The sequence below is a fragment of the Ictidomys tridecemlineatus genome, chromosome 3, assembly GCF_052094955.1.
Source record: "Ictidomys tridecemlineatus isolate mIctTri1 chromosome 3, mIctTri1.hap1, whole genome shotgun sequence".
NCBI classification, from domain to species: Eukaryota; Metazoa; Chordata; class Mammalia; order Rodentia; family Sciuridae; genus Ictidomys; species Ictidomys tridecemlineatus.
In genome coordinates this window covers 39920758-39942600 of record NC_135479.1, presented here as the reverse complement: position 1 = coordinate 39942600, position 21843 = coordinate 39920758, and the positions used below count along the sequence as shown (strand labels likewise).

General features: G+C 51.7%; 1 protein-coding gene across 6 annotated transcripts in view; it reads left to right on the top strand.

Moving 5' to 3' along the window:
* The window catches only part of Rhbdl3 (rhomboid like 3), a 50404-nt gene that overhangs the window by 8618 nt on the left and 19943 nt on the right, over positions 1–21843 (top strand). For 3 of the 6 annotated variants that reach the window (XM_078042487.1, XM_078042486.1, XM_078042485.1), the window contains 4 exons: positions 7810–7968; positions 12371–12595; positions 16350–16498; positions 20721–20833. In XM_078042487.1, coding sequence (XP_077898613.1) covers positions 7810–7968; positions 12371–12595; positions 16350–16498; positions 20721–20833 — 646 coding nt within the window. The remainder of the gene's footprint in view (positions 1–7809; positions 7969–12370; positions 12596–16349; positions 16499–20720; positions 20834–21843) is intronic. The other 3 variants (XM_078042490.1, XM_078042489.1, XM_078042488.1) reach the window with 1 other exon arrangement.

Genomic DNA, 21843 nt, shown 5'->3' with positions numbered 1-21843 from the left:
CCAAGTCCTCTGAGAGGCTTCTGAAATGTGGTAGAAGGGCTGTAGGAAGTGAAGGGGCAGTTTGGTGCCCCTTTATCCTGCTTCCTACTCCCCTCCTTCTGCCGGATCTCTCAATCTCAGTTCTGAGATACTTTAGTGGCTTCCAGGAGAAGCAGCAGAGGATAAGAACTTGAGCTAAAGGGGAGACATGGGGCAGGTGACAGACCCCCTCTCTGCTCCCACCCACTCCTGCTGCTCCCTGTCTGCTGCTCCTTCCTGGCTTTATGGTCTTGATGGAGTTTCAGTCCCCAGGTGACCCTGACAGACTGGGCCAGATGAGTCAGCCTGGGCACTATGCCTGCTCCTGGTACCCAAGGGGCCTGCCTCTGAGTCACAGCCCCCAACGCCCCCTCAGAGCCTGTGACATAGCAAAGGCAGGGGATCCAGGGCTGTCTGCCTGAGAGGCCCTGGGGGGTGGCGCTGAGCAGGGAGGATTAGGGGCTTCTGAGGTATATTCTGGGGGGAGGGAGGGCTGGGACCTGGTAGAAAGTCTCACCCCCCCCACCCCGCACTGTCCACCCCATCCCAGCTCCTTGCATTCCAGGGAAGATCTGGGGTCTCCTCTTCTGCTCACTGTCCAGGTGCCTGGAGAACTAGGTGGTTTTCTAGACCAGCTGACTGTCCCCAGCCACTCAGCCTCCATTCAAGCCAGGATGCCCCCTTCTCTGCTGAGGGAATAGTGTCTGGCACCTTAATGACCCTGCCAGCCCCAATCCCTAGGATTCAGCTCTGTGACCTACAAATGCTCAGGAGCCTGGCTTGGGGCTTTCAGGAGAAGTCTCTTGTGAGTCCTGAGCTGTCCCCAGAGTGACAGCTAAAAGAACAGAAATAATACAACTGGGAATCCTGGAATCACTGCAGCTTCTCCAGCTGGCGAGGGGCTGGTCTGGCCAAACCCCAGGGGAGCAGGGAGCACCAGGCCCCTACTGCCTCCATCTGGGGAGGCTGGAAGACATGAGGGTCAGAACCTGGGTTTTAGGAGCAGTTCCCTTCCCCTCCCATGGAGGCTCACGGTCTCTGGAAATCCCTGCCTCACCCTCTTGGAGCTAGCTAGAGGTGTCCACGGTCCTCACTTGGAATGCTGTGATCATTCGGGTTGGTTATCTCCATGTCTCCAAGATCTCAGTTTCCTTATCCGTTAAATGGGACTAGTTACACTTGATCTGGGGTTGGTGGGAGAATAAAAACAACAGAAGAATTGTGAAAGTGAGTATTTTGGAGAGTCAGGGGAAAGAGGTCAAGGGAAGGGCACACAGTGGTTTTCTCTATGGGGCAAATTAGCATCCACATTTGCAAGGAAGGAAAACTGAAAGAGAGAGCGCCTTCTCCCCCGTCACCTCACCTCCTGACCTCAGCAGCTGCAGCCAGGACCTAATTTATGGGGTTGTAAATATCCATGAATGCACCAGAGTTCCCTGGTGGGCTCTGGCTGTTGGGTGGGGACAGCTCTGCTGAGCCATAAACCCTTGAGCAGCCTCGTTAATTCTGCTCTGCTCAGAAGCTTTGTAATGATGCAAGGAGCCAGCAGGTGAGCCGAGGTCCCCCAAACCATGGGGAGGGCAGCTGCCTGCGCCTCACCCCAGTTCCAGTACGCCTGTGCTGTGGTCGTTTCCCAGGATGCACTCTGCCTTGGTGGATAGCAAGGAGACGAAGGAGATGGGGATGGGAACCTGTCTCAGATCCCAGGTTCTACCTCCCAGATCCCTGAGGTCTTCATGGGGTAGCAGCTGGTTTGTGCGTCCCAGGGGCTGCCTTTGGGATCTTCATGAGTGCTCACAGCTCTCAGTGAGGTCCTGGGCCCCTACAGAAGTGGGAGAGAGAGGGTCTTCCTAGGAGAGAGACTTCAAGTGCTGGCAGCAGGAACCATAAATGTACTTGTCCTAGAAATGCATTTTGTGCAAGTCACACATACATAATAGATACGAAATAGATGGGTTCCCCTCTTCTTTGTCTTACGCTCTGTTGGTGCCGAGGAAATGCTGGAAGCCTTGGCCAGGCTTGCTAGCCTGCATCCAGGAGGGGGAAACGGAGCTGCTGTCCTGGGTGCTGAGCAGGCAATCCCAGCTCCAGCGGAGTTGGTTCCCTGAGCGCTTAGCTCAGCGGCCCCATTAGGCCAGTCACTGATTTCTCAGGCTCTCCTGAGACCCGGTGTCCCCAGTCAACCCTCTGGCTGGGCCTGCATCTCACAGACTTCTAGCTTTGCTGGAGGACTCCAGCAAAGTGTCAGCTGCCTTGAGAGCCTGTGCCATTCATGAGGTGGAGGGGAAGGGTTGGTTTTTACCACCAGCAAGGGGGCTGCGTTACCTGAAAGGGAAACATGACTCTACTGTGGACGCATGCTTTTTTCCTAGGGAGAATTCCACGCAGTGTCTCTGTGAAAAAACACTGTGATCTAAGGTCAAAGTCGGTTGGGAAATGCCAGCTGAACAGAATCAGACAGATTTTTCCACTTTTCCTTGTAGAGCCCTCCTCACTATATAGCCTCCTGCCCATCATTTCCCTCTAAGAGGATTTCCCAAACTATAGGACCACAGAATCCTTGTCTCGTGTACTGTCTTGGACCTGGAGTTCCACAAAACACATACTGGCGGGTCAATCCTGCAACAGGGACTCTGTTTCATAAGCTGATGCAGAAAACCAAGGGAAAGTGGGGGATGGGGATGGGGGGGCAGCAAACCCAATGGAGGAACCTCAGATCATGTCCATCTTGACTGCTGATGAAACTCTCTTTGAGTAGTTTCTTTCACTCCCTTGGCTCCCTGCACCTGTTTTCCTGTGACTCTTTCCCCGTCCTCCCATAGAATGAACAGTACCTGCCCCACAGTTGATCCTTAGTAAATAGGTGTTAGATGAACACGTGAGAGGATGGAACTAGAGTCTTTCAAACTCTATTTAGTTCCTAAATCCTACTAATGGAAGAGAGAGCAGGCTTTGAGCCCTTCTGCCTGTTTATCTGCATCAGTTACCATCTGTGCAAACTTCAGCAACTCAGTACTTGGTGCCTTCATCCTCCCTCCCACCCCAAACAATTTATCAGCCTAGTTGGGGCACTTTGAACATGAAGGGGACACTGTTTTTTTTTTTTTTTTTTGTAATGCTGGGGATTAAACCCAGGGCCTTGTGCATGCAAGGCAAGCACTCTACCAACTGAGCAACATCCCCAGCCCCAGACACTGTTAATAATCATGCTGAGAGAATAGGTATAAACCATATCAGTCCCAGGTAAATCGGGATGGATAGTGGCCTAAGATTTCAGTGAGGTAGCTCAGGTACCGGATATGGAACAAACATTCCAAATATTTTAGTTCTTACTGTGTTGTCCTTTAGGTGGGTAGTAGGTAGAAGGCTAGTATATACACAGGCTCAAGGCAGAGCTGCTTGGCCTAAGGAAGGCTGGTGGCTGCTCAGCAGTCCCCCTCAGTGCTGCCTGTGTGCATCAGAAGCCCCACAGCCTCTAAGAACTTTGTAGTACAGTTTGAAAATCACCAAGGTTCCTTCCAGGTCTTTGGACTAAGATTTATGAGTCCCTAACCTGTTGTCCCTCTCTCCAGTATCACTAGGACCCTCTGGCAGCACAGACCTAAATGATCCCATCCACCATGTAGAGCCACCTCATCCTGATCCCAAACCTGCCCTTGGCCCCTTGACTGTGCTAGGATTCAGAATGGATCTGTGCAGTGTGGGCTGTGACTCTTTCCCCGTCCTCCGTCACTGATGGTGTGCATCTCACATGCACGGGGATGGATGTAGACCCTTTACAATTCCTCGAGAAGGGAGAGCTCCTGCCACTTGATTGATGGAGACACTGAGGCAGTGTGGCAGAATGAACTGCCCAAAACGGCACAGCAGCTGGGGTGGGGTCTTCTTCCGGGGACTCTCCTCCCACCTCTGGTCCCAAAGAGGGGAAGTAAACCCAGATGGCAGCAATACAGAGAAAACTGGGGTAGACCATTTTTCCAGCCTAGGTGGGCTAAGTGCCCCAGGAAGGGGCTCAGGGTAGGAGAAGGGAGATGACAGAGGTGTGTGTGTGTGTGTGTGTGTGTGTATGTGTGTGTGGCTGGCCTCAGTCTGGGGAGAGCTAGTGACCTAGGGGATTAGGGGCCAGAGGGCTTGGCACTGGTGGGATTAAAAATCCTGTGGAAGGGAAGATCTTTTCAAGGCCGAGGCAGGTGGGTGGGGGGTGTGCGAGGGCCAGCTTCTTGATTCCTTCCTTTCTCCTCCCTTTGCCTCTCCCCTCCTCCATTCCGGTTGAATGTGGACTTGCCCCCTCACCCATCTTAGTCCCTATTCAGGAGGCCCCTGTGCCATTCACAGCCCATGTTCCTCCAGCTGCCCAGACCACCCCACCCCACCAGGCTGCCTTGAACCCACCCAGCCCCAACCTCATCCCACTGCCAACTCAGGTGAATCCGGGGCACAGAGTACTCGAGGGAGGGGGTGCCTCAGGAGCCCCGGCACATTATTAAGAGGAAATTACATTTACAGGGCTAGTTTCCAGAAAGCTCAGAACCATGCTGCTAGTATGATCTCCCCCACTTTAGAGGCCTGAAGGGGGCCAGCGGCTGTGCCCAGAGAGGGTCTGCCGCACCTCCTGGCAGAGAGGTGTCCCCTTGTTTGAATGAGGCAGGTGAAGCTGGTGTCACAGCCCCCGGACCCTGGCAAGCTGGGCCCTATTTGCTTCAGCCCAGTCACAGGTGGGGCAGCCGAGGCACCAGCTGTTTACCCTGAGTTATACCAACCCTCACTAGTGGCCGACACAAGAATAGGATTTTTTTTTTTTTAAAGAGAGAGTGAGAGAGGAGAGAGAGAGAGAGAGAGAGAGAGAGAGAGAGAGAGAGAGAATTTTTAATATTTATTTTTTAGTTCTCGGTGGACACAACATCTTTGTTGGTATGTGGTGCTGAGGATCGAACCCGGGCCGCATGCATGCCAGGCGAACACGCTACCGCTTGAGCCACATCCCCAGCCCAAGAATAGGATTTGCCATGTCCCTTGCTGCCCCCCAGCAGGGGCACAGGCTCCTTTAGAAGCTCCCTGCTTCCTTCTGGGGTGCTGGACCTACCTCTCTCCTGCCTTCTGGGCATGCGCTCTCCCCCTGGTTCACTCTCTTTGTCTCTTTGTCATCTTCTCTCTGTCTCTGACCCCATGTCCCCTGCCCGTCTCTGCCCTTGCCCTCATCTGCCCAGGTGTTGGATGTGGTTGAAAGATGTCCTGAGTGCACCCGGGGAGCTCAGGAGCTGGCCCCATCCCTGCCTCTCCCGCCCCCGCAGTCAGCGTCTGGAGTCCCTGAGGCTTCAGTATCAGGGTAGCAGTGACCCCCCATTGTCTGGCCTGTCTGGCCCTGGCATGAAAGGTGGAGTTTTGGCAGAGAATGGAGGCTCGGCCCGATTCCAGCTCATTCTCCGCAGCGTGGAGCCTGTAATGTGCTTGGGGCAGGGTGGGCAGGCCAGGGTGGGGGCTGGGGGGTAGAGGAGCTACAGGGCAGCCCCTGTCACTAGGACAACAGCAGGGAGCCCTGGAGGGGGAGGCTGAGGAGGAGAGCAGGTGGCTCTTTGTCTGGTGCTGATCCCAGCCCCCTACCCCAGAGCTCTCCCAGGCCTTCCAGGAGGCCCCTGGGAGGGGATTGGTGTCCCTGCTCCCAGAAGACGCAAAACCATTGGGCTTCCTCCCCGGCTGCGGGCCAGAGAGGCTTCACACCGTGTGGCAGACCACTGCGCCCTACAGTGTCCACTGGAGGTCTCCCAGGACCTGTACCCCATCCCTGCTACCCATCTGCCCTCCCAACACTGAGGCCCATGTGGGACCAGGTGGGGCAGGCGAGTGCTTTCCCGTGATAAGTGGAGTTAGCACAGGTGGCTTCTGGGGATGGAAGGGGTTGCTGGCACCCATTGCCATGGTCCTTCTCTAGGGTCACTTTCTGCCTCTGAGCAATAAGGAGGCCAGAACTGTTGCTGTCTGGGGGCTCTTCTCTGCTTTAAGTATCTCTGTTTAAGGTAGGAGTGTGAGAATTCTGGAGCCCCCGCCTTTTACAAGGTTCCTGACCATGACTCCTGACCATTGCTCTGGATTGTCTAGAAATATGGCACAGGGGCTGGGGATGTGGCTCAAGCGGTAGCGCGCTCGCCTGGCATGCGTGCGGCCCGGGTTCGATCCTCAGCACCGCATACCAACAAAGATGTTGTGTCCGCCGAGAACTAAAAAATAAATATTAAGAAAAAAAATTTCTCTCTTTCCCTCTCTCTCCATCTCTCTTTTAAAAAAATAAATAAATAAATAATAGAAATACAGCACAAAGAATCTGCTTCCCCAAAGTCACTTTCTTTCACCTCATCCAGAGACATGGGAAATGTGGCTCTGGCCTTCTTAGGTTCCCTTGTCCTGTACGCACATATGTCCCCAATGTCTGTTGCCTTTTATTATTTTTATTTTTATTTTATTTTGTAGTATTGGGGATTGCCTACCAGGGTCTTGTGAATGGTAGGCAAGCTCCCCACCACTGAGCTACAGCTCAGCCCCTCTATTGCCTTGTGTGTGTGTGTGTGTGTGTGTGTGTGTGTGTGTGTGTAGTGCTGGGGATGGAACCCTGGGCCTTGTGCATGTGAGGCAAGCACTCTACCAACTGAGCCATAGCCCCAGCGCCCCCTCCACTGCCTTTTAAAGCCTGAGCAACCCACAGCAGCATCTTCAGGGATGCCCTGAGAGGCCTGTGGAGAAGCCCTCTGCAAACAGGAACACCCTCGGCACCCAGGAGAGATGAGAGACACGGAGTAGTGTGGAGTGTCATTTCCTAGCAGGGAGCGTGTGGGGATTGGCATCCAGTGGGCTGTGTGGGGAAGGAAGGGCAGACAGGTTAAGGGCTTCTCTGGGACAGATGAATACCATCCTGCTTTTTCTAAATGAATCCATGAGAGGTGTTTCCTGGAAAATTAGCGCCTGTCTGTTCATTTGAACATCCCCCGCCTGTTCATCCGGCAAATCTTGATTGAGTGCCCGAAGCACAGGCTCCGTGTGCTAAGTACCTGGGACAAGTCGTGATGCCAGCCTTCAGGGAATTCGCAGGCCGGCTAGGAGGTGAAGGCGGTCAGAGAGCAGTGTGAGCCGGAGGCAGGCCCAGAGCCTGTCCAGAGTGAAGGGGAGAAGCCAGGACGGGCCGGCCGTGCCCCAGGAGAGCCTTCCAGAGAAGAGGATACGGGAGTAGTTGGGAAGAGAGTCTGAGCCTCCCAGGGAGATGAGGGAGGGCAGGAATCCTAGATGGAGGGACCCAGGTGTGCAAAGCAACAGGGGATAAAAGAGATTGATGTAAAACACACAGAAAATCCAAGGCAAAAACTACAGAGCCCAGCGCCTCTGGAGGGGGTGGTGGTGCCAGTCCTGCGGGTGTGGGGTGTGTGAGTGGGTCCTGGGACGGGCTGGCGGCAAGGTAGGGAAGGGCTTGCCAGGCTGTGCTTCCTGTGCTCCCCTACCCTGCGCCTGTCCCCAGGAAGGTCTTCCCTGGGGACAGGTGTAGGGTAGTGCCGTTTCATTCCTGCTTTCACCACCGTCTGCTGGGCCGAGAGGAGCCCAGTTTCCTTGTCCTGTGAGAGGGTTGGATTGGGTGATCCTGAAGGGGGCCGTAGGGACATCCCGGACACCACCTGGGCCTCCATTGGCAGAGGGCTGGTGACAGGAGCCTGTGAGTGGTTGTGGGAATCTGGGTCCCCACGTGAGTCCCCGGAGGAGGGGGTGGTATCCTGCTGAGCCCTCTGCTGTATGCTTCCCCCCCCCCCCCAGTTTGACCCCGGGAACACAGGCTACATCAGCACAGGCAAGTTCCGGAGCCTTCTCGAGAGCCACAGCTCCAAGCTGGACCCGCACAAAAGGGAGGTACTCCTGGCCCTTGCCGACAGCCATGCGGACGGGCAGATCTGCTACCAGGATTTTGTCAACCTGGTGAGTGCTCTGGGGCCCTCTCCACTGGGCAGGGCCTGTTTGGGGATTGTGACTGAGATACATGAAAGAGATTCCGACAAGGGGATCTGTTGACTCACAGTATTTTTAAAAAGCCCAGGCTTCAGCAAACAAAAGGGTACCATTAGGGACCAGGTAGATAGGCCTCTGGCTTTTGGTTCTGGTTTCTGCAGTAGCAGCTCCTCCTCAAAGCAACTCCTGTCCGTTCCAGAACCTCCCATTGTGACAGCGAAGTAGCTGCAGCTGTTCCAGCCCTTACATACTTAACCCCCAGGCCATACCTTACAGTCTCTTCTTGTGGTAGCTCATGCACAAGTCCTGGGTTTCCTCCCTTCCACTGACCTAGTTTGGGTCAGTAGAATGTATCGATTGACTCAAACCAATCAGTGTCTGTCCCTAGAGCTAGGAGTGGGGTCACTTCCGCCAAAATGAAGTCTAGGAGTTGGGTGGTTATTGCTGGCAGGAGAAGAAGCTAAGGAGTAGATGCTGAGGAGGTCCAGCCAGACCTCCCTGGAAGGTAGCAGCTGAGCAACTTGGACCGGCCGGCAGATGCCAAGGGGAAAGAGATGGACGTCTCATACGTCCAGCCCTATGGTCGGGCATCTTGGAACAGAGACTTCCTCCTTACTGAGGGTAAATGCTGTGCTATTTGGGGGTTACTGTGGTGGGTTGGAATGGGGGTCAGTGGGGTTAAGCAGGCAGCCTTTTGCCCACCTCTGGGTGGACGGGACATCAGGAGAAACCGGGTGAACTCGTGAGATGAGTACAAGACTGGTCTTTGGTTTCCCAGCTGGTGAAATGGAGGTGATCCACCTCCCTTCACGTCACCTGTGGAGGGGGCAGGGGTGGGGTGACTCCCCTTGGAGCTCCAAGGTATCATGTGGGGCACCCATACCCCACACCTGCCATCACACCTGCCATCACACCACGGAGACCTCTGTGATGTGGGTGCCCAGGGGTTGCTCCCGCAGCCTCCTGGCCAAGCGGCTGGCCGTGGCCCTGGGGCCAGCACGTTTAACAGCTGCCACAGGGAGCTGCACAGAGGCCTTGTAGGCAGAGAAGAATCTCCTGCTGCTCAGAGAAGCCCAGGGAGCAGACCTCCGAGAAAGCCTGGGGTAGAACTGAGCTGGAACCGGGAATGTGGGGATACTCAGGACTTATGGGGTGGACAACAGAGGTGAGTCCTTGTGACTTGGAGCCCAGCATTGTCACCAAAGACTGTGCCATGGGATTGAGCCTGCACAGCCCCAGTGTCAGCATGTGTAGTGCCACAAGATACCTCCCCAGTTCCACAGGAGAACCTCCCTTTTGTGGAGGCTAAGGCAGGAGGATCACCATTTTCGAGGACAGCCCAGCAAGCTTAGTAAGGCCCTGTCTCAAAATAATGATGATACATAAAAAGGGCTGGGGATGGGATAACTGCTACAAGAGTGGTAAAGTGCCCCTGGGATCAACCCCCAGTAACAACAACAACAACAACAACAAAGACAACTGCCCAGTTTCAGGGCAGAGTGAGGGCTTGCTGAGCCAGAGAGAAGCTTCTCCATCCCAGAGGCCTCTCTGTGAGCTCACAGCAAGTAACCTGCTGCTGTTAAGATTTCTGTGTTGAAGTTCTGAGCTGGAGCAGCCAACCGTAGCCTGGAGTCATGTGGGTGGTGCTGCCCTGAGACCGGGCAGCAGGGACTCACCAGGGGGACCCTCTGGGGAGGGCCAAGAACTTGCATCCTGGAGGGAGGGAGGCAGATGTGGGCCCTGGTTCTCACTCCACCTTTGCTGCTCACTGGGAAAGATTCCCTGGCCTCTGTTTTCCCATTTGTACAATAAACCCAAAGATTTAGGGTTATTGCAAGGATCAAGTATGATAAAGGACTACATTTGGAAGCTTTTGTTGTATCTTAATACTCTTCCTCCACGTAGACTGCTTTGTACCTTTTGTGAGCCTCTGCCAGTCCCAACCTAAGCAGAATGAATCAACCTTATCCAGAGCCCCAATAGCGAGTTTCCCAGGCCTCTCATGATGTGTCACATTGCATACAGCTGAGCCGACAGGGGTGTCGTGGAGGGGTGTGCAGGCTGTGGACGACACAGGATGCCTGCCTGAGGAATGAATGGGGGACTGAAATCTTGGCCTGAACTTTCCTCACTGAGGCCTGGAGGAAGAGGCTTCTTTAATCAGCATGAAAGCTCCATCTAGGCTACTCTGCCCCTGGAGTCAGGCAGGTCTGGATTTGAATCCTGACTCTGAAGTACTATGGATCAGTTAAATTTCTCACCCTAAGCTTCAGTCCCCGTTTTCATGATGTGGCCATGCTAACACGCACCCAGTAACTAAGAGCACCCCGTCTTCTGCTGCCATTCACCCTTCCCTCCCTTGTAAACTCCGGGAGGCCTGAGACTCTGGTAATGACTGTGCCCAGCACAGCTTTAGACGTGAGGCGGACACAGCTACGTGCTGAGTGCCTACGGATCCCGCTTCTCCTGGGCTTGACCTGAGCCTGCTCCCTCCTCCTGGCCATCCCTTGGCCATCAGCTGCCAGTGTGCGTGTGCCTGTGTGTGTGCGTGTGTGTGTGTGTGTGTGTACACACATGCTGTGCATGCCTACATACTTGGAACTCCCGAGCCTCTGAGAAGCAGTCCATCCCAGCTTGGTAGGCATGGAGGGGACAGGAATTGGACTAGCTGGAGGGTTCAGCTGTCATGGCCTGCTGCAGACTGGAGGCTGGAAGCCAGACACTGGAGGCGAGAGACAAGAGGGCTCAGGAGTGAGAAGGGGGCTCTACAGAGGAGACTCCCACCACCTGGCCTGGTCTGAACCCAGATCCTCCCAGCTGTCCTCCTCTGACAAAGGCTCCGATCCCTGTGCCTTGCTCCAGCCTGGTTCTCCTAACCAGCCTTGTCCAGCTCCTTCCTTCAGGCCTAGCCCGATGTCCGCTGCTGGCCCGTGGCCCCAGGAATACATTGCTAATCCCCTCACTAGGTGGGTTCGGGGGCTGGAAGAGCTGTGTCCGTAGGACTTCTCCCCATGGGAAGGGTCTAGTGTGTGTCCCTGGAGTGTAGGGGGAGGCTGCATTGGCTTCTGGAGGCTGGAAGCCCGCGAGGCCACCTCTGGTCTCTGCGAGTCAGGATGACCTCTTCGCGAGGCAGCCAGAACTCTATGGGGGATGTGTCTGGGCCGCTGAGGGTAGGGCCTGGCCTCTGTCTGGGCTCCACCCCCACCCTGGGCTCCGTGGGCCCTGCAGATAGCAGGTAGGGCTGCTTGTCCCTTCCCTCTCCGCTGTGTCTGAGGACTCTGCTTCCTACTTATTCTTTCTTTCTCAGCGGATGTCACCTTCGCAGGGAAGCCCAGGCTGACCACCTTGGGACAAGTTGGGCTCCCTCTTGTGTGCTCTCATGGCAGCTGTCTTGCTGGTGACTTGTTTGTCCTGAACACCATTCATTGTACCCACCCCTTTGCCCCTGGGTCTGGCAGTGCTCCTGCCCCTTAGTAATTGCTCAGCAAATTGTGATAGATGGATGATGAAGGAGTGAATGGAAAGAAGGTAAAAGTGAAATCAGATACAGGCTCTGGATTTGAACTTGGTGCATTCCTGAAACATTCTGTGCCTTAGTTTTCTATCTGGTAGAGCAGGAGTGTTCCTAGTTCTCATCTCACAGTTGTATCAAATGGGCCAAAAGATGTAAAGTGCTTAGAATAGCCCCCAAACATAATCAGAGGCCAGTGAGTGTTGCTTCATATTCGAATCCAGTGCCTCATGCATGCTAGGCAAGCGCTCTACCACTGAGCCACAACCGCAGCCCCCTAATCAATTCTTTTTTTTTTTTTTGTACCAGGAATTAAACCCAGGGGCGCTGCTTAACCACTGAGCCACATCCTCAGCTCTTTTTTTTATTTTATTTTATTTTAAGACAAATTTCGCTAAGTTGCTTAGGGCCTTGCTAAGTTGCTGAGGCTGGCTTTGAACTTGTAATCTCCTGCCTCAGCCTCCTGAGTTGCATGGATTACAGGCATGTGCCCAGCTCTAATCGACTCTTTTTTTTTTTTTTAATTTTTTTTTATTGGTTGTTCACAACATTACAAAGCTCTTGACATATTATAATTCATATATTAGATTGAAGTGGGTTATGAACTCCCAATTTTTACCCCAAATGCAGATTGCAGAATCACATCAGTTACACATCCACATTTTTACATAATGCCATATTAGTGACTGTTGTATTCTGCTACCTTTCCTATCCCCTATCTAATCGACTCTAATAAAAAGAAAATGAAATGTGGAGTTGGGCCCGGTTTAAGTACATTGTTACAGGGACACTGTTGGGCGGGGGGGGGGGTGTCCCAGAGGCCCCAGCTCTGACCCTCTCCCTACCCTGTTTCCTGCACAGATGGGCAACAAGCGTTCCAACAGCTTCCGCCAGGCCATTTTGCAGGGCAACCGCAGGCTCAGCAGCAAGGCCCTGCTGGACGAGAAGGGGCTGAGCCTCTCACAGCGGCTGATCCGCCACGTGGCCTATGAGACCCTACCCCGGGAGATTGACCGCAAGTGGTACTACGACAGCTACACCTGCTGCCCCCCACCCTGGTTCATGATCACAGTCACACTGCTGGAGGCAAGGACAAGGGTGGGGAAGGGGCTGCCCAGCCTTGGGAGAACAGGGGAGGGGGGGATGAGAGGAGAGGAGCCAAGAGGATTCAGAGTTCACGAAGGGGAGGAGGCACACCCCTCCAGCAAAGGATGAAGGTGGACTGCCAAGATGTTCCAATTATCACTTCAAGCCATTTAAAAAAGTTTGATGGTCGTTGAACCTTATTTAATTTATTTATTTATATGCGGTGCTGAGAATCGAACCCTGTGCCCTCCCACATGCCAGGCAAGCGCTCTACCACTGAGCCACAACCGCAGCCCTTCAAATAATTTTTGCTGGAGCCAAGTCCCCAGATGGCCACTCCTCCCAAAACAACGGGCAACAGAAACCGTGCAATTAGCTCATTGATTTGGTACATGGTTGCAGGGACACCAGTGTGGGGGTTCCCCCTGAGGCCCCTGAGTCAGCCAGGCAAACTCAGTCAAGTCCATTTATTTTAGTTCCTCCCCCGATGGACAAGGTGGACCCGTCATTGGCTCCCCTGGGACTCCATGACCCACCTGTAAAGCTGGAGTAACCACGCCCACCCGCCGGTAGGAAGGATGCCTCTTTCAAGTGAAAGAAGGGCTGGGGTGTTTTCTGAACACAAAAGCATCACACAAATACCTCTAGGAAGGAGTATTTGTGAACAAGTAAACGTGGGCTAAACATATTTTTAAAGAACATTCTCCCCTAAAAGAATCAGCCATACCTATTATTATTGCAAAAAAAAAAAAAAAATCTCCTGCTTAGGCAAAAGAGTTGGGAGATACTTTGTGCACCACGGAGCTCAGCTCTTATGGCTGTTCAACCCTGGCACTACTAAGCGCCCCCCCCCCCCACCTCCAGTTCCTGATGGGTGCTTGACTTCCCTTTGGCATTGCATGATCTCGCGCTGTTCCTTTTCCGAAGCCTTGGGCCTGGTCATCACCTTGCAGAGTTCCTGCCTCATCAGATGGCAGGATGGCTCAGCTCTGTGGCATCTTTCTTCTTCAGTCTGCTCTGTGGTTTAGAGCTCCTGTTTGTTGTTACGGCTTCCTCCAAGTACATATTGAAGTTGCGAGTTTTTTTTTTTTTTCCCTGAGATATTCTTGGACTCGTTCTTCCAGCGCTGACTGTATTGGTCTATTTATTAACTGCTATTTGAGGACCAATAATAATGAGATGCCTTGGAAGCTGTATTTGCTGCCAGGCCACCCGCATGGTGTGAGGTGGACGGAAGCTTCTCAGAGAGCCCCGAGGAACACAGCTGCCAGCGCCTAAGCCATGCCCAGGCTGAGCCCAGCAGGTCTTAACCTGACACTAATTATAGCTTCCTTCTCTGAGTGTGTGCCAGGCACGAGACTGGTTCTTTGTGTGCTTTACTACTTTTATTTTGGGTACTGGGGATTGAACCCAGGGGTGCTTTACCACTGAGCTATATCCCCAGACCTTTTTATTTTTTAGTTTAAGACAAGGTCTTGCTCAGTTGCCTAGGGCTTTATTAAATTGCTGAGGCTGACCTCAAACTTGGTGATCCTCCTGCCTCAGCCTCCTCAATCACTGGGATTACCAGTACTTTATCACTTTTAAACTTCATGACCATGCTGGAAATCTAGGTACCATTTCCAGATAAGGAAACTGAGGACCAGAGAATTCAAATAATTTGCCCAAGTTGGTCCAGAGGGGTTAAATGTATCCAAATTGATTCAAATTTCCGGAAACCTCAGCGTGAACTTGAACTGCTAATTCAGAAGAAACCGGAAAATGCTCAAACAGCTGAAATAAACTATCTCAGAGCCCTTCATGGGAAAGCCCAAGCCTTTTATTTTACATACAGTTCTAGTAACCTGATTCTCTAATTCCATAACAGGTAGAAAATAGAACACAGAGGGGGGTGGTGTGCTACTACACAGGGGCCCAATGCTAGCGAGCAGTAAAAAGTTAACAGCTGGCAATCTGGCAGTGAGAGAAACAACAGAAGAGAAGGAAATTGAAAACCAGACCTGAGCCAGTGTGGTGTGCATGCCTGTAATCCCAGTGCCTCAGGAGGCTGAGGCAGGAGGATTTCGTGTTCAAAGTGAGCCTCAGCAACTTAGTGAGGACTTAGGCAACTCAGACCCTGTCTTAAAATAAAAAATTTAAAAAAAGGGCTAGGGATGTGGTTCAGAGGTTAATCCCCACTGGGTTCAATCCTCAGTACCAAATAAATAAATAAAGCTAGGTGTGGTGGTGTAAGCCTGTAATCTTAGTGTCTCAGGAGACTGAGGCAGGAGGATCACAAGTTCAAAGCCAGCCTCAGCAAAAGCAAGCTGTTAGGCAACTCAGTGAGACCCTGTCTCTAAATAAAATACAAAATAGGGCTGGGGATGTGGCTCAGTGGTTGGGTGCCCCTGAGTTCAAACCCTAGTACCTTCCCTTACAATAAATAAAATAAATAAATAAATATTTAAAAAATAAAAAGCAGACCCAAGTCTTAAAGAATTTGGGACCATTTAGTATAGGAGTGAAAACACCATCTCCTTTGATGGCTGAGGAAGAGGTCACTGTCTCAGCCCATATCAGAACCTGCAACATCCTTAAATGGTATTCATATGATCTAAGAACACAGGGACACAAATGGTACATTTTAAAGAGAGTTTCAGAAAAAAAAAATAAGTCAAAATAAATATCCTTTTAGGGCCTAAATAGGTACACTTTTGTCAAGTGCAGAATCAACTTACATAGACAGTTGGTGAAGATGTGGAGAGACTAGAACCCTTGTACACTGTTGGTAGCAGTATAAAATAGTGCAGCCGCTACGGAAAATACTCTGGCATTTATTTGAAAAATTGAACACGATGCAGCAATTCCACTTCTGAGTGTATACCAAATGAATCGAAAGCAGGGACAAGAAGAGGTATTTGTATACCCATGTCCATAGAACAGTCTGCACAACAGCCCAAATGTGGAGGCCTCCCAGGCATCCATGGATAGATGAATGGACGAACAGAATGTGGTAGATCCATACAATGGAGTATTATTTAGCCTTTAAGAGGAAGGACATGCTCAGTCAAATAAGCCAGTCCCAGAAGGAGAAGGACGTGTGATTCCATATATATGAGACAGTTAGGGAAGTCATGCTCATGGACACAGAAAGAGGAATGGTAGTTGTCCATGGTTGGAGTGAGGGGAATGAGGAATTGGTGTTCAGTGGGTGTAGAGTTTCAGGTTTGCAAGATGAAAGGAGTTAGTTCTGTGGATGGATGGTGGTGACAGTAGCGCATGTAAATCTACCAAACTGTGCACTGAAAAACTGGTTAAGATGGTAAATAGATGGTAGATTATGTGCGGATTTCACCATAATGGTTGTTTTTTTTTTTTTTTTTTTTTTTTTGTGTGTGTGTGTGTGTGTGTGTGTGTGTATGTGTGGTACTGGGCAAGCACTCTACCACTGAGCTGCATCCCCAGTCCCTACAATACTACATGGAATGGGTGAGTGAATGATTATTAGAATCACAGTTAAAATCCTCCAAACCTGCCCGTGTAGGAATTGTGGCAAAGACACCATGTGACTCTGTTGGGAGCATTGAACACAAAAAGATGAACCAGAAGTAGGCTGAGGCCTGGTTGGCCATTGAGCGAGGTGCTGGCTGTGAGGTGTCTTTCCTTCTCTGAGGAAGGAACCCCTGGGTGGTTCCCAGTGTCCATCAGCACACGGATGGGTCCTGGGCAGCTCCTTCCCTAGTGACAGGTCCTTTCTATTCTGTGCTTCATCCAGGTCGCCTTCTTCATCTACAATGGAGTTTCGCTGAACCAGTTTGTGCTGCAGGTGACCCATCCTCGTTACCTGAAGAACTCCCTGGTTTACCACCCCCGGCTCCGAGCACAGGCTTGGCGCTACCTGACGTACATCTTCATGCATGCAGGGTGAGCTCCTGTCTTCCTTGTACGGTGAAGCGTCCCTAAAGGGAAATAATGGTTCAAACACTGGGGTTGAAAATTGTACACACACACACACACACACACACACACACACACACACACATATATAATTTGGCAGTACTGGGAATCAAACCCAGGACTTTGAACAGGCTAGGCAAGTGCTCTACCACTGAGCTACATCCCCTGAGACCCTGAAATTGATTTTTTAGTTTATTTTTATCCACTTGGATACAGGATTTGAGATGGCTGCTTGAAGCTTATCTAATGCCAGAATGCACAGGTCAGTTATTGAGAGTGTGTGGGAAAGGGAAAACAGGGGAACGTGAAAAAGCCAGAGGAGAGATGAGCACAGACTCGCACAGCACACGAGTCTGTGTGTTTGCTAGAGGTAGATTGAAAGTTTGTTCTGGGCTCCTGGTAGCCAAGGCAAAGAGGGACATGGGATCAGCTGCCAGGCTCATGTATGTGTTAGTGTTCCCATTAGTGAAATAAAGGAATAATTTATTGGAATCACCTTCTTCCCAAAGTGGTTTCCATGTGTGGTGAGGGTCTTCTGAGGAACTTTGGAAATATTCATAATTTCTGTTTACAGAGCCCCATGCCCTTATTTTTTAGTAGTAGTTGGACATAATACCTTTATTTATTTTTTATGTGGTGCTGAGGAGCAAACCCAGTGCCTCACACGTGCTAGGCAAGCGCTCTACCACTGAGCCACAACCCCAGCCCTCATTGGCATTTTTTTTTTAATACCTTTATTTTATTTATTCATTCTTTTTTTTTATGTACTGGGGATTGAACTCAGGAGCACTTGAACCACTGAGCCACACCCCCAGCCCTATTTTATATTTTATTTAGAGACAGGGTCTCACTGAGTTGCTTAGCACCTTGCCATTTCTGAGGCTGGCTTTGAACTCAGGATCCTCCTGCCTCAGCCTCCAGAGCTGCTGGGATTACTGGTGTGTGCCACCGCGCCCGGCTATTTATTCATTTTTTTATGTGGTGCTGAGGATGGAACCCAGCACCACCCAATGCTAGGTAAGCGTGGTGGCACTGAGCCCCAGCCCCAGCCCCTCTCACTGGCACTTCTTACCATAGGATCAGGACTCACGAGCAGTTCAGGTGACCACCCAGGTCCAAATGCCAGAACAGCAGCAATCTTGGCCGGAGAATGTTCTTAGGGTAGAAGCACCAAGTTGGGAAAACAGAGACCCCAGGCACCAGCCTTGGTGGGGTCTCCTGCAGCCCCTCCCACGTAGTGAAGGAGCTCACTCCTCGCTGGGAAAACGCCTAAGGATGCCTGAGTTGGGGTGGAAATGGGAAGGTCCCCCAAGCCCTCGATCCCTCCATAGCAGGAACAACAGCCCACCCCTAGCTGCTGCCCCTGCTCGGGAGGTTGCTCTAGGGTGAGGAATACTTCAACGTGATTACTGAGGCACGTCACCATTCTCAGCCAAGAAGGACCATTGGTTGAGGCTGTTCCCCTGCCAGTCCTGTCCTGCACGGGGCTGAGGAGCAGAGGGAATGGGGGATCATGCTTCAGCTTCTCATGAATCAAGCTCCAAAGACCACAGAAACTGAGGTTTTCCTGCCTGGGCTCCCCAAGCCTGTGGCTGCACGTGGGGTGGGACTGACTACAAGCTTTATTCTCAGGGCTGCCCTCTGACCTTTCCTGGCCCCACAGAAGAAGGGAGAAGAAAAGCCAATGCCTCCAAAGCCACCTCTCCCCTTTCTTTGCCTCCTGGTGCTAAGAGCAGTGTCCTACGGCAGACAGGGCACAGATGTCCTCCACCGAGGCCCCCAGGGTGGCCCTGGGCCTTTTGCCAACAGTTGCTTCTCAGGAGGCCTTGCCTGCCAGGGAGAGCCTGAGGGCATTCTCCAGGTCTGTGGGTTTTGAGGAAAGGGCTCTTGGTGTGGGTAGAGTAGACAAGAGATAGGAACAGCAGCTGGCCAGTGCTTAGGGAGGTCCCAGCAAGGTGACCTATCATTCCGAGACCCTGTGAGCCTAGGAATCCAAGAGTCATCACGTGGAGAAGAAAGAGTCGGAGCCCCGGGTTTTCCTCACCTGGCCTCTTCTAGTCTCAGGTTCTTAGGCTGTGAAATGAGGGCCCCGGAAAATCTCTCAGCTCAGTGACTGTGACCCTGTCACCAGCCTCTTTCCAGTGAGCTTTCCTGGTCTTTCTCATCTCCACAGAATCCTTTTGCTAGCCCAGCCTGTAGAGGATAGAAGATTCTAGCTTGTTGGGAATCGAAGACACGTCCAGCCTGTCTGAGCTACCTCACAGGTGCCCTCCTGAATAAGCAGGTGCCCATGTGTGTCCTCCATGTAGCTCAGGCAGAGCTCTGCAGACCAGGAGCAGGGCTGTGACCAGTTACACCATAACTGGAACCGTCCCTGGGGAGCTGTCCATGTGCTGTAGGCTCAGTTTAAATGAGATAATGGATGTTAAAATGCTTTGTAAACTTGAAAGCCGCGCATTGATTTAATAATAGTAATGTTACGATCTTTTCTGGTAATACATGGACTTGGCTAGACACCCTGTGCTTTTGGCGACACGATCTGGCCCCAGATGAGTAGGAGTGTGCAAATGAAAGGCATTCACAGAGTAAGGAAGCTTGGGGTCTCTCTCCCCTCAAAAAATAAAACTCCTTGGAGAGTGTCAGAGTGGAAGGTCCCTTTTTACACGAGGAAGAAACCTCCTCCACAGGTCATTTTCTTCTCTGGGGTTTGTTTGTTTTTGCCTCTAGTGGAGATTGAACCCTGGGGTGCTCTGCCACTAGGCTTCATTCCCAGAACTATTTATTTATTCATTTAGGTACCAGAACTGAACCTGGGGCACTTAACCACTGAGCCACATCCTGAGCCCTTATTTTTTTTTCAAATTTTGAGACAGGGTCTCCCTAAGTTGCTCAAGGCCTCGCTTTGTTGGTGAGACCGGCTTCCAACTCACAACTCTGCCTCAGTCTTACAAGTTGCTGGGATTACGGGCATATGTCACCGTGCCTGGCTCAATTTTTTATTTTATTTTATTTTTTGGGGAGAGGGTACCAGGGATTGAACTTGGAGGGGCACTCAACCACTGAACCACATCCCCAATCCTTTTTGTATTTTAGAGTCAGGGTCTCACTGAGTTGCTTGGTGCCTTGCTAAATTGCTAAGGCTGCCTTTGAACTCATGATTCTCCTGCCTCAGTTTCCCGGGCTGATGGGATTACAGGCGTATAATACCACACCCAACTCGATTTTTAAATTTTTTTAAGTAACTTTATTTTTTTTTAAAGAGAGAGTGAGCGAGAGAGAGAGAGAGAGAGAGAGAGAGAGAGAGAATTTTTTAATATTTATTTTTTAGTTATCGGCGGACACAACATCTTTGTTTGTATGTGATGCTGAGGATCGAACCCGGGCCGCACGCATGCCAGGCGAGCGCGCTACCGCTTGAGCCACATCCCAGGCCCTCGATTTTATAATTTTTGAGACAGGATCTTGCTGTGTTGCCAAGGCTGGCCTTGAACTTGAGATCTTCCTGCCTTAGCTTCTCAAGTAGCTGAGATTACAGGTGTGTGACACCAATCCCAGCTCCCCTGTAAGACGTCAAAGGAATGATTTAAATTACTAAATTACAGGAGATCTCTTTAATACTTGCATTTATTTTGAGACCGTCTTTCTCTTTCAATATCAGTTCTCATGTATAACAAGTTAGAGCAAATAAATGAGTTTTTTAAAATATAATAGAGAAGGACTGAGGATGTGGCTCAGTGGCAGAGCACTTAATAAGCATGTGAGGGGCCCTGTGTTCAATCCCAGTACTACACACACACAAATACGAGAGAGAGCCAGAGTGACCACAGCGCCTGGTGAATGAAGGGGAGCAGTCAGGTAGATTGGAGAGCTAGCCATTAACTAGCCATCTAAGGCAGTTACTGCCTTCTCTGAGCTGTGGCTTCTCATGCATGGACCCACGGGAGCTGCTAGATGTGGATAGTCCCTCTCATGGTGGCAGGTGCAGATACTGCCAGTCACCACCTTGTCCATGTGCTTCTGTCCACTGGAAGGGCCACTCTTTCCAAGATGGTCTGTCTGCATTGTCATTCCTCCTCCCAGATGGTGAGCTCCTCAAAGGTAGAGACAGTGTTCTTCCCTCCTGGATCCCCAGCATCTGGGCACACAGTGTCGAATGAATGAATGAATGAATGGATGTGGTCTGTCACAGGGTAGAACACCTGGCACTCAACGTGGTGCTGCAGCTGCTGGTGGGGGTGCCTCTGGAGATGGTGCACGGAGCGACCCGCATTGGGCTTGTGTACGTGGCCGGTGTCGTGGCAGGTAGGCATGTGGGCCCCGTGTCCAAGGGGTAAGCCTCACCAGGTGGGCTGAGGGAGGGTGGGCCGTGGTCTGATGGGTGTGATCAGCCCCAGGCTTCCAGAGCGCACACAGGCTCCTCATCACTAAAGCTCCTGTCTCAGAGGGTTGTCCTTGAGGCAGACTCTTCTATTTCTGGGGGGCTGGAAGGGGACAGCCACCTGGAGCGGGAGGTGTGTCATGGTAAAGGGGAGAGGGCAGGATTTGGAACTGGCTGATGGCTTTTAGTTTCTGCCCTGCCATGTGGGAACCTCTCTTGGTCCTATTAAGTTTGAAGAGGGAACTAATGAGATCTGCCTGTAGGGTTCCTGGGGGGCTGGGAGTGAGGCAACAAATGGAATAAGGGTGCTGCATAATCTGCAAGGGTGCAGCCGGATCACTGAGGGCATCAGAGGTGTGGGTGGAGGTGGCACCTGCCTGGCCAAGGTAGGTAGCACTTGAACCCAAAAGGAAGTCTTGTCTCTTCCTCTAGCAGCCACAGACCCCTGGACTAACCCACCTCAGACAGAAGAATCTGGCCCTTGAGGCAGTGGCTCTCATTCTCCTCTGGAGGAGTCAGGCCTCTGCCTTCTTCCTGTTCCGCCTGTGGGAGCAGGGACGGGGCAAGAGAGTGGGGAGACCAGAGCTGATGTTTTTAGGACCGGTTTCACCCATCTGGCTTCTAAACACAGGGATCTCCCTTGTGAAGTTTCCAACTTTATTGCTGGCTTTCTATTTTTTTTTTTTTTTTAAACAAGGTTTGCCGCCTCAGCTCTTCAGCTTGACAGCTGTGCCCAAGGGAGCTTTGTGTGTATGTTTAAGTAAGATCTTAATCCTTTCTGAGTGGCATTAAAGTCGCCATCAGGAGAGTGGGGCGGCTTCATCCTTGTAAACCATAGGCAGGCAGGGACCCTTGGTGGTGACTGATGTGGTCTTACAAATTGAAGAGGCAAGGGTCCTAACCGCCCCCACACACATGGGGCTGGTCCTAGGAG